Source organism: Balaenoptera borealis (assembly GCF_965194805.1).
Source record: "Balaenoptera borealis genome assembly, chromosome: 19".
NCBI classification, from domain to species: Eukaryota; Metazoa; Chordata; class Mammalia; order Artiodactyla; family Balaenopteridae; genus Balaenoptera; species Balaenoptera borealis.
This window is the reverse complement of record NC_138878.1, coordinates 33,686,271-33,698,604: the sequence shown is the minus strand read 5'-3', so window position 1 is coordinate 33,698,604 and position 12,334 is coordinate 33,686,271. Positions and strand designations below refer to the sequence as shown.

Here is a 12,334-nt window from a genome sequence, read left to right as displayed (position 1 = left end):
AACTCTGTCTCTATGAGTACAGAGTGATCCCTGGAGTCCTAAACATAGCTCAGCAGAAATCTAACTTATCTGTTCAGCCATGGACTCAGGAACATGGGACATTTGGTCCAAGAGGGTAGCCAGGACAGGCTCCCAGAAAAAGGCACTGATAACCTGGGTTCACATTTTCCTGGATCCACCACTGTCTATGGCATCTTGGGCACATGACTTAATCTCTCCAATCCTCCACTTTCCCATTTGTTCAATGGATGTGACATGGTTGTGAGATTGTAGTTGCCCCCCTCCCTAGAAAGGCTTTAGAACACTGCCTGGCACATAAGTTATGCAATAAATGTTAGCTAATATGTAAAATTATCATTGCCTTTTCTATTACTACTCTTCTTTCCTACATGAGACCTACCTTGACCCAGAAGAGGATCAGATGTCTCAGGAAAGGCTATGGCCCTTTCTCCAAGGGATTTCTATTTGTGTCAATGAAGATGTGTAGCTCAGGATTCTCCTGGAACATAGGACCAATTTCCACCATGCACAAACAGACTGCTAACACCACCTGACCCTATCACTCTATTAGGTGCCAGCTGTCAGTTTAGAGAGCCATACTGGACATAAAGTTTCCAGTTCAGCCACTGACTCATTATGAGACATTGGGCAAGTCAAAGCTTCTCTCCAGGCCACTGTCCCTCCCTTTATGTAATGGTAGAAGGTCCAGACTCCCCCAGACATATCCTGGTAAAATTCCTGGATTTTATTTATGAAATCTTGCAAGCTTACAGGAAGAATAACTTACTTACAAAGGAAAAAGAGTCAGATTAGCATCAATCTAGAAGTGAAATGAACACCTATAGACTACTGAGAACAAAGATTTATAATCTCATAATCCTATCCTCAGCCCGTATATAAGTTTCCATTGGGGTGAATGAATGATATTTGCAAATTCAGAAATATTTAGGGACTTTCTCAGCCATTTATCCATTCATCTATAGAAAATGCCCTGGAAGAGAGCAGAGGCACCAAATTAGGAAATAACTGGTTTAAAAATCAAAATCTAGATACACACTTAAAATCATGTGATATAGAAAGAATGAAAAAAAGATAGGCAAAGAGATAACAAGAAATGCAAACATATGAGGTGGATTTAAGGCTAAAAGAAACAACAGGGTAAAAGAGGGATATTTTAAAATGTTAAAGAGAACAAATAATAACAATAAACCTACACACAACAAAAAAAGTAGTTAAATAAACATTTAGAAATGCAAAGAGAATCTGTCAAAACTAAAGTTATAGTGGGAGACTGCAAAATACCTCTTTCAGAACCCAATAGACAGATCAAAGAGACAATTACAATAAGTGCCTAGAAGAATCTAACAATGTAATTAACAAACCATAACTTTATAGTTGAATAGAGAACACACATTTTTATATGGCCAAAGAATATTTCTAAAAATCATCTGCATATTCATCAAAAGAAAACATTAACATTCAAAATAGTAAAGATTTTAGGGCCACCTACAGTATCCTAAAGCAATAATTAGAAATAAAATTAAAATTAAAAGATAATCTCAACAGAAATTAAGAAACACTCCTAAAATACCATTATTTCAAAGAAAAAAACTATTGAAAATAAGTCTGTTTCATACCAAAATCCATGGGATGAAGGCAAAATCTATGCCCAGAAGAAAATTTACAGCAAAAACTAAAAGTAATCGTTCTTGTCTGTATAAAACAAACAAAAAAATTAACACTTTTATTAATTTAATGATATAGAAGAAATAATTAATACGAAAAAGAGAGGATTAATACATTAAATACCAGCTAAGATTAATGAAATACGAGATTAAAAATAGTTAAAAGCATAAATCCAAAGCTAACTTTTTAAAAAACCAAGTGACAAATAGCATGAAGTTATCATGAGCCTTGTCAAAAGAAGAGTCAAAAATATACAAGATTTTATATGAGAAAGGATGCATAAGCAAAGACAAGAAATACATTAAATGAATTATAATAGAATACTATATGCACATCTACACAATACACTTGAAAATCCAGCATAAATGAATAATTTCCTATCAGACTATAAATTATCAAAATGGACATAATAAAGAGTAGAAAAGTTGAATAGAGCAATTTCTGAGGTAAAAATTGAAAGATGGTAGACATTTTCCCACTAAAAAAGACACCAGGACAAATGATTTCACACCAAGTTCTACCTAACATTTAAAAAGCAAATAATCCCAATGTTACTTCAACTATTGCAGGCCATATAAAATATAGACATTTGTGCATTAATTTCACAAGCCATCATAACCTTAAACTTAAAAGATTAGGCAAAAAAGCAGGCCAATCTCACAATAATAGATGATTTTTAAATGATTTTAAAAATTTTAGCAAATAGGCTTAATGTATGAAAATATAGCAAATATATCCATGTATGAAATGAATAATAAACCGTGACCAGGTGGGATTTATTATAGCAGGTTACGAATGGTTAGGTTAATCAATATCAAGATATCTAATAACATAATTTATTACATCAATAAATTAAAGGAAAACCATATGATCAGTAGATGATAGAAAAGCAATAAATAGAATCAAGCAATTATTACTAATAAAAACTCTGTGTAAACCAAGAGTAGAGCTGCTAAATGTTATAAAACATATTCCAAAAATAGTGGCAAATATCATTCTAAATGATGAAATGCTGAATCACTTTAATTAAAATCAGGAACAAAATGAGGCATGACTGCTATCATCATTATTGACATTGTTTTGGAGGGTCTGCCAAATGCAACATGTCAAGAAGAGTACATCATTTTTATAAATATTAGGAGGGATATATTTTCATTTTTCTCCTGATATGATTGCCTTTCTGCAAAACTCAAGAAATTCTAGTCAAAAAATAATAAGATCTGGTATGGTTGTTGGTGTACTAGAAAAAAAATTTTTAAACAGTAGTCTTTTCTCTATAGTAGTCACACCAGTTAGAAATAGAAATGAAAAGAAAATATTCCACTCGCACAAGTAAAAATCTGTAAAATACAGAGAAGTATGTTTAACTAGAAAATAATTAAGCTCCAAGTCTCCAAGCTCTAGTCCCAACAGTATTTCACTCACTACAAACACCATATTTGGGTAACATCAGACCCTCATTATTTCATTTCATATATGTGTGTCTTTGTGCACGCTGTTCCTCCTGCCCGCCCATGCTGTTCCTCCCTTTTTCATCTGACACACTATTTGTCCTTTAAAAATCCAGCTCAAAGTTGATCTCCTCTGATACCTTCCCCTAAACCCCCTTTAGGCTAACGTTCACTTTAGGTGAATTTTCTCTGGGGAGGGAGAGAAGATTGAGAGAAGGAAATGAATGAAAGGAGAGAAAGGGAATGAGTTGAGGAGATGAGGGGAAAGGACGGAGAAAAAGATGAATGGGGATTAAACGAATGTTAAGAAGGAGAACCTGCCAAAGCCTTGAAAAGACCTCATGTCTCAGTGATGTCTGAAGCCCTTGCAGCCTTCCAGGCCTATCCCCTTCCTATCCACCCTACTTCTCACCCCTACCAGGATCTAACTCCCTGGTGACATCTGTCCAATTTCAGACTTAGACATCAAGGATGAAATCACCCAAGAGTCCACTCAGCGCTTAACGCCATACCATCGACAAAGCATCATAGAACCCATGCTACAGGATGCTATCTTTGTCCCACGGAAGTCGACCCTCTTGCGAGACTGGGTTGGCAAGATGCCCGACGCTTCCTTTGAGCGGAAGCTGAAGAGCCTCATGGAGAAGGGCAACGAGCCCAAGATGGAGATGGTGAGGATGCTGAAGCCGGAGGAGGTGCTGAGCTGCCGGTGAGCGGTCCTGTGCAGGTGGGGCTGGGCGCGTTCTGCAAGACCAGGCTTTGCTCACGACTGCCTGTGGTTCATACACCTGGGCCGAGCCCAGAGCAAGGGAGGGTGGCTGCAGCATGTCCGGGCTCTGTCTCCGAGTCCAGAGGGCTGCTCCAGGGCTGAAGCTGTTGGGTTTCTGAGCAGAGAATAATCTCCTGAATGGACACAACATTTAGGCGCTGCCATTTTGATGGCACGCCTTTGGACACATACACAACCTTTCCAAAATTTCTATTTGTTTCACAAAAGAAACCATGAATATTATTCACAACGGAAAGAATAAGTTGTTTGTGGCCTCGTTTTAACAGGAAACTCCCCCAAGATCCTTTACACGATGGTGTTGAATTGCTGGTGACAGTAGCCGCCATTCCCAGGGCTACCTGCTGTATGTTTGGGGTTTTAGACTCCAAAGGGACCATGAACAAAGTATGAAACCATTTGGTATTTACTGCTCTTACCAAGGGGTCTCACTTCGTGCTTGTTCTTTGTCATACTTATCAAGACCCACTGGTTTTCAGCAACACCAAACAGCTTGGTTTCTGCCCCCAAATCCAAGCATCCCTCCCCAGCCCAATGTTATTCTTTACTGTAAAGATGTAACTGACAACACTCAGAAACTTTGGCAAAGGAGGAAATAGGACAAGAGACTAAGGTAGTCATCCTTGTAGAGTTCACAGCAGTGAACTCACCTGTAGGTTTCAGACGGCCTCAGATGCCTGACATCCGAGGGCCCCACCACACAGGCCTGCTCTGCTGGCTGACTGGCTGGGGGATGGAGGGATGGAATGGCTAACTGGCTGAAAGACGAACAGGCAGTCTCCTCGACTAGAGGGGGCTTCTGGCTCATGCCACCTCCACAGCTGGATGACTTTGGCTATGGGTTTCAAATTGATAAAGTGGTTTTAATTGATTCCGGCCAAAGACAGCCTACCTGGGTTCCATGGTGGGGAGAAAAGAGGCTTGGACAGGGTAGGGGGAGAGAATATTTGGAGAGATGACAATTAACAAGCCATTAGAAAAACATCCAAGAAAAGGATGAAATTGTCCTTTGCAATCTTAGTGAGCGTCCACAGGTAGATATGTGTGAGATTGCCCCCTGGGGCTGGGCTGGTCAGGGAAGGGTGGGGCTGACCGGAGCCATCAGGGAAAGGTAGTACAGGTATAGCGACTGGTGAGTGGGGTCTGAGCTGGCTGTAAGAACAGGGAAGCTCTGGGCAGATCTTGAAAGAGAAGGGCAGTTCCCTGGTGGCCTACTGGTTAGGATTTCAGGCTTTCACTGCCAAGGGCCTGGGTTCATTCAACCCCTGGTTGGGGAACTAAGATCCTGCGGCGCCACAGGTATGGCCAAAAAAAAAAGAAAAAAAAAAAAAAAGAAAGAGAAGGGAGACCATTCCCAATGGGTAGAAAAGCCAGGTTCTATCAATATGCAGCTCCTCCCCCACCACCTGTAGCAAATTAACCAACCAGAATGCAGCCTGAATCGGGGGCCTCCCTCCTTATACTAAAGCTGGGAGCAAGGTCAAAGTTGATGGTGGAATAAGGGATATGATGGCAGAGATACTGTCTAAATCACATAGATGGCATCAGTCCTATTCTTCAGTCAAGTCAGAATGGTGGGGCTTTAGCTAATATTTTAAATCAGTGTTTTAATTTTAATTTTTTAATTGAAAATTTTAATTGTTTGAATACTATTAAAAATACTCACCTCTGTTCCAACAATTTTCTCAGCCTTTATTTCCACTGTCCTGGATTTCCCCCTGCCCTTGGCCTCACTCAGATCATACACACATGGCAGTGAAGAGAGAAAACACCTAACAATTTGCATCCTGGTTTTTTCTCCCCATTTGGCAATAACGTCACAGCCATATTGCATCTTCTTCTTCCTAATGACATTTTAACACTAGCAGAAGAGTCCTTGAAATGGATATTCCATTTTTTGCTTGACCATTCCTCTGTTGATGGAATTTCCTATTTTCCTATTGTTGATAACCCCAAAATAAACATTTTTTTTTATGTAGCTTTTCTTTCCATTGAATTCTCTTCTTGGGATAAGTTGAGGACCTGAGTGGAATTACTGAGTCAAAAATAATAAACCTGGTTTTGTGGGGGGTAGGGCAGGAGGTGCTTGGCATATATGTTGCCAAATTGATTTCCAAAAGAGTTATACCAATAAAAACTCCCACCAAGTCTGTGGGGTGTCCCAGTCTTTTATGAGACCTCTGTCCGCTGCAGAAATGTCTGGAAGGACAGTCCCTTACAGAGGTCCCACACTGACACTGTTTAAGCTCTTTTCAATGAAGTTTGCAGCTGCAGTTACTCCACCCTCAACTGACCTCTTTGGCCTTGTCTCGCACAGATACCTGAGGCTGTCCAAGAACAACATTCGAACTTTGCTCAAGCTGTGCAAGGATGCAGGAATGAACGTGGACATCCACCCCCATGTGGTCGAAGGAGAGATAGATGCGAAAAAGGTGTTCAACCAAAACATCAGTGTAGCCCTCTAAATAGCTCCTCTCCCTGGCCACCTCAAGCCCCCTCTGCTGTTGGACCCTCGGCCACCAGATGCCACCCTCTGGCACACCACACCTGGCTCTTCAGACCTGGGGCGTCCCCTTTTGACAGTAGCGATCATGAAACAAGGCTAGACTGCTTGGATCATTGCACTGACGTAGTGTTTTGTCCTCGTCATCCAAGTCAGAACCAACGCAGGAGAAACTATAGGTTTCCTCCCCACTCCCCAAAGAACACTCCTTGGAAAAGCCTTCTTAGAAAGGAAGTCTTAGAAGAAGTGAGAAATGGGAGCCCAGAGTCTCCAGAGGGATTTCAGGAGGGACAAAGTATTGAGGGGCTGCTGGGGACACATACACCCCAGGTCTTGCCCAACCATCCCCGCTACCTCCTGTGGTGGACACGGCCCTGCGGGGAGCTGGCCCTCTTGTGTGCAGGGTGGGGAGCTGATCAGGAGAGCAGGAGGGGGAGGACGCTGTCAACTCAGGTACACAAGGATTACTCAGAGAAGTCACAGAGCAAGGAACTGGCTCAGAGTCACACAGGCGAGAAGCGGCAGGGCTGGGATGGGAAGAGTGTCCTCACCTTAGTCTCCCGTTCTTGCCTGACGGAGCTTCTGGCAAATCCTGCCCGACAGGTCAGAGATGCTGCCTTCCTCTCATGCAGCAACTGCCAAAGGAGGTCCCTGTAAGCACTGCAAGTAAGTTCAAATCCCAACTGCCCCACTTACTAGCTGTGTGACTTTTGGCAAGTTACCTTCCTTCTCTGTGCCTTTGTTTCCTCATCTGTAAAATGGGGCTAATGATGGAACCTGCTGAGCAGGGATGCTGAGAAGAGGAAACGAGAGCTTCCACGTGAAGCATGAAGCACAGACATTGACACACAAGAGCTCGATGAACATGTGGGCTGTTTCCCTAGTTCCTGGGGTGGACGAGGAGCAGATTTCCCAGCCCCGGCTTCCCCAGGAGGGGTCCTCAAAACTGGGCCTATCGACGTTGAGTCAAGCCCTGTTGAAAAGCTGCTGATTCCAAACCCATGCCCTTCGTGGTAAGTCCAAAAATTAAATGGTCCCTGAGCCCTCAGGGGCTAGTGAACACCCCCAGGGGATAAGGTGTAGCCGCTGGTCCAGCTGGGCCCCGCTAACCAGGTTTTACTTTCTGCCTCCATATACGAAAAGGGCAGGGATTCCACTGCCCCCCCACCCCATATGCTTTGTAAATCTCCATGCCCCATCTCGAGGCCCCAAAGTGACCCCGCTGAGGTGAGTGGCTCTCTCCACTGAGAGTCATTGCCCTTGGGAGTCAGAGTAAAGGTGTGGAGGCTTCCAATCCCCCCATGCACCCACTCAAGTCACCACTAAGGGAAGGCAGAGCCCCTTAGGGTTGTGGGCAGCTCAGAGACGTGTGCCCGGAGCATGGCACCCCGGCGATGTTTAGACAGAGCCCACAGATAGAATCTCAAGAAACCAGCTGTGAACGATTAGGTGATAGTCCCTCTCTCCAGCAAATACCTATTCTTGGGGAGAACCAGCTCTTCAAAAAGGGGAAAGAAAGGTATTTCCTGAGCCTCACCAAGTGTCAGGCACTTTGTCGGTATCGTCGCATTCAAAATCAAAACCTAAAACCATCTTCAGAGGCATTCACTTCGTCCCACCGACTCAGTGGTCTGCATGAGTCACTGCCAACCTCTTTCCTGCACTGAGTGTTCTCACCTCCAGGAAGTCCTTCTGCCTATCTAATCTGCCTCTCTCTTGCTGCAGTTTGAGCCCATTTTCTCTCCTTTGAGCCACAGTGGAAAGGGAGGAGAAGTCAGTCTCCTTTGTCTAATAAATATTCATATTCAGGGAGGATGTGTACTGAGGAAAAAGTGCACAGATGAAATGGCCCTGAGAAGTTAAACGTCAGGTACATCACTAAGAGCAGCTGTGTGATATGACAATGGCCGTTTAGCCTTTCCAACTTCATACTTGTTTTTTCAGTTTTCTGTCATATAATTCCATCTGATTATTTCTCCAGTGTCCTTTCCACATCCCTCTTAAAATGCATTGATGAAGGCTGGATCTAGCCCGGTTTTCTAATAAGGTGCCAAAGACTGAGTTCTTTCTGGTAAGAAGGATTGACTCCAAGGTGACTATAAATTCCACTCATTCATTCGTTTTCTCTCCCCCCACCAATTGTATTGTATGGCAGGCTTGCTGTATTCCCCTTATGGTTCACCGAGACCGCTGGGTCCTCTTCTGCAGGGCCGGAGTTTTACATCAGCTTTTTCTCCACGACTCACTAGGAGACCCAGATGCAGGGAGGTGCTCAGGGAGAGGGAAGCCCAGCCCTTCTGACGTCACAGAGGAGCCAGGTGCCACTGAGAGGTGCCACCTTTCCAACCTCTAATCTGGAGCTCTCCTCGCCAGGTGGAGTGGTCAGGTGATGCAGAGCAGGACGTTTGTGATTCTAACTCTCCAGTAACGATCTCCACTGCACCACCCAGCTCCTTAGATCCATCACGGCCCACAGTCTCTCTGACCTTCACAAGTTTGGACTGGGGAAAGAGCAGATCTTCAGCTCACCTAGTTCGTCTGCTTCTGATCACATCACATATTTACTGAGCCCCACCAGGCCCTACGGTTGGGCCAGGGACTCAGTAGTTAAGAAGGCCTGGTCCTGCTGGCCTGGGCCATATGGTCCTGAAGACAGAGGAGTAACCAGTTAATCAGTGAAGTGCAGAGAGCATGTGGAGTGCCTGGGAGACCTGGGGGAGGAGGACCGCACCATGGGCTGGAAGTGGGGAGACAGAAAATCTTCTTTTCTTTTTAAATTGAAGTGTAGTTGATTCACAATGTTATGCTAATTTCTGCTGTACAGCAAAATGATTCAGCAAAGTGATATATATGTATACCTATATATACTTTCTTTTTTATATTCTTCTCCATTATGGTTTATCACAGGATATTGAATATAGTTCCCTGCGCTATAAAGTAGGACCTTGTTTATCCACTCTATATATAATAGTTTGCATCTGCTAACCCCAACATTTTTGAGAAAACTTCTTGAAGGACGAAACTTCTGATGTAAAACTTTTGAGAATAAATAGTCCCCAGCGTTTTTGTATGGGAAGGAAGAGCAGACCAAAGGAACAGTGTGTGCAAAAGCTTAGAGGCTGGGGCAGTATGATGGGGAACCTGCAGGTAGTTCCATCTGCATAGGGTGGAGAATTGACGAGAACAGTGGCAGGAAATCATATGCTTGCAAAGGATTTGTAAGCTATGCCACAAGGGTTTTTTATTTTTTTTCCCTTGGGCTTGTTATTCATTCATTTAACAAATCTTTATTGAGCACTTACTATATGCCAGGAACTGTTATAAATACTGGGGGTAGAGCAGTAAACAGAAAAACACATGATTGCTGCTTTCCTGGAGCTTATATTCTAGTTAAAGGTGTTACTATGCTCCTCAACACCAGTACATTCAGCAACTGATGAGAAAATAAAACCGGGATGCAATGAAAGGAAAGGACTGGGCAGAGGTTGGGGAGGATGTCTTTAGCTAGAGTGGTCAGGGCAGGCCTCCCTGAGGAAGTATTTGAGTTAATATGTGGCTGAGGAGGAGGCAGCCAAGTGCAGATATAGGAGGGTCTGCTCCAGCAGAGGGGACAGCAAGAGCAAAGGCACATTCATGGGACTGAGAGGATGGTCACTGCGGCTGAAGCCCACTGAGGAGGCAGGGAATCAGTCAGGCCTTGAAGACTATGGTCCAGAGTTTGGAGTCATTCAATTGCAACAGGAAACCATTGCAGGGTGATAAATAGAGGAGAGATCACTCTGGCTTCTGAGAAGAGAAAATATTGTGAGAGCGGAAGGGACAGCTGGGGGACTAGTTAAGGAGGTGTATCAATTAGCTATGGCTGTGTAACAAATTACCCCAAAATATAGTTTAAAGAACATAATTCCTCATGAGACCTCTGGTCAATCAAACCATTCTGATCCAGGCCAGGCTTAGCCAATCTAGTCTGGGTTCATGTGTTGGTGGGTTAGCTAGTGACTTCACTGAGGGTTTGCTGGTCTACAACAGCCTTGACTGAGATGTCTAGTCTCTGCTCCATGCAGGTCATCCTCTAACCGGCTAGCCTGGGCTGGTGCTCACGGTGGTGGCAACATTCCAGGAAGTGCACAAGGTCTCCTGAGACCTAGGTTCAAAACTGGCACACTGTAACTGCATGTAGTTCTCAATGGCCAAAGCAAGTCCCAAGGTCAGCGCAGAGTCCAGGGTGGAGAGGTAGACTCTGCCTATAGAAGGAAGGCACTGCAAAGTCAATTGCCAAGGGCCTGGATGTAGGGGGGAATAAAGGATTATGGCCATTTTTGCGATCAACCTACCACAAGAGGCTGTCATGTAGTTCAAGAAAGAGCAGTTGGAGGCTTAAAATACTATGATCATGGTGGAAGCAAAGAACTGAGAATACACTTTAGAGGTAGAGTTGATAGAATTTGTCACTGAATTGGAGGCAGGCATGAGGGAGAGGAGTCAAGGATAACACTTGAGTCATCCTTTGGCCAGAGTGACTGTTGGGTGTGCCTAAAATGAGCTGGTGGGGTGCCGGGGGGAGGGAGGCAGGAGCCAGGGATTCAGCTGGGGCTGGTTGGGTGGGAGACGCGGTCAGCATCCGTGATGCTGCTCCAGTGGTCGCGATGGGCCACTCCTGACAGGTAATCACAAGGAGAGTGATGTGATGAAGGACAGATGGGAGGGGTAAGCCCAGACGTAGGCTGTATTTGTTTCCTAGGGCTGCTGTAAAAAGTACCACGTACTGACTGGCTGAGAACAACAGACCTTGGTTTTCTCACAGTTTTCAAGGGCAGAAGTCCCAAATCAAGGTGTTGGTAGGGCCATGTTCCTTCTGATGCCTCTAGAGAAGGATCCTTCCCCCTCCTCATCCAGCTTCTGGTGCCCCAGGTGTTCCTGGGCACGTGGAAGCGTCACTCCAATATCTGCCCTCATCTTCACATGCTTGTCTTCTCTGTGTGTCTCTGTTCTTCCTGTAAGGACACCAATCAGATTAAATTAGGGCCCACGCTACAACCTCATCTTAGCCTGATTATATCTGCAAAGACCTTATTTCCAAATGAGGTCCCAATCCCAGGTTCCAGGGGGTTAGGACTTCAACGTATCCTTCTGGGGACACAATGCAACCCATAACACAGAGAGACCAAAAGTGAGGAGTTGGAGGCCCAGAGAGAGGTGGAGAGTTTCCCAGGAGGCCCTTGAGCTCATGCCAGAGTTGGCTCTGGAACCCACACTCCTGACCCACTCCCTGACCTGGCCCTCCCACCACGCCCTGATGCCCACACTGCCCATCTCTGCCCAGTGGACGATCCAGAGTTTGGGTCCCAGGCTGGTGGCCCCAGGAGCAGAGCTGTTACTCTGCTGGGACACTCAGAGAGCCAGGGTCTCCAAGAGATTGTCCCTGGGCCCCCAGACCCTGGTTACTGGACTTGCTTATCAACATGCAACCCTCTACACAAAGTGAAGTAATCTTAGCAGGAGGTCAGGCCCAGCCCCTGCTGTGCTGAATGCCACATCCTCAAGGGACTGCTTTGGGCTCCCAGACCCTCGAGCGGTGAATTGCTGTGAGAACCCCACCTCTCAGACCCCAGATGCTCCTGCAGAGCCAGGTGCAGGCTTCCCTGTGGCCCAGCACAGTTGGGAAAAGGGAGGGAAAATGAATGCTGGGAAGAGACTTTGCCCCACCCCAGCTGCTGGGGCCACATGGGTGCTCTCTGGGGGTCCAGAGACCTCACAGGAACTAGGAGTATCCAAGTCAGCTTCCTGACTTTGTGGGCAAATGAGCCCATGGTGAGCCCCAAGATAATGAAGAGAGGGAGAGGCTTGTCAGCAAGCTCAAGCCAGGGTCCACTGGCAGACAGCCTCACCTACTGCACACCGTACTCT

General features: G+C 45.0%; 1 protein-coding gene across 3 annotated transcripts in view; it reads left to right on the top strand.

Annotated features, from left to right (window-relative positions):
• The window catches only part of LOC309616287 (uncharacterized protein C16orf78), a 100,370-nt gene extending 89,345 nt beyond the window's left edge, over nucleotides 1–11,025 (top strand). For all 3 annotated transcript variants that reach the window (XM_082366696.1, XM_082366695.1, XM_082366694.1), the window contains exons 5-6: nucleotides 3,594–3,846; nucleotides 6,242–11,025. In XM_082366696.1, the coding sequence (XP_082222822.1) occupies nucleotides 3,594–3,846; nucleotides 6,242–6,389 (401 nt within the window). In that variant the 3' untranslated portion in view covers nucleotides 6,390–11,025. The remainder of the gene's footprint in view (nucleotides 1–3,593; nucleotides 3,847–6,241) is intronic.
• Nucleotides 11,026–12,334: the final 1,309 nt, after the last annotated feature.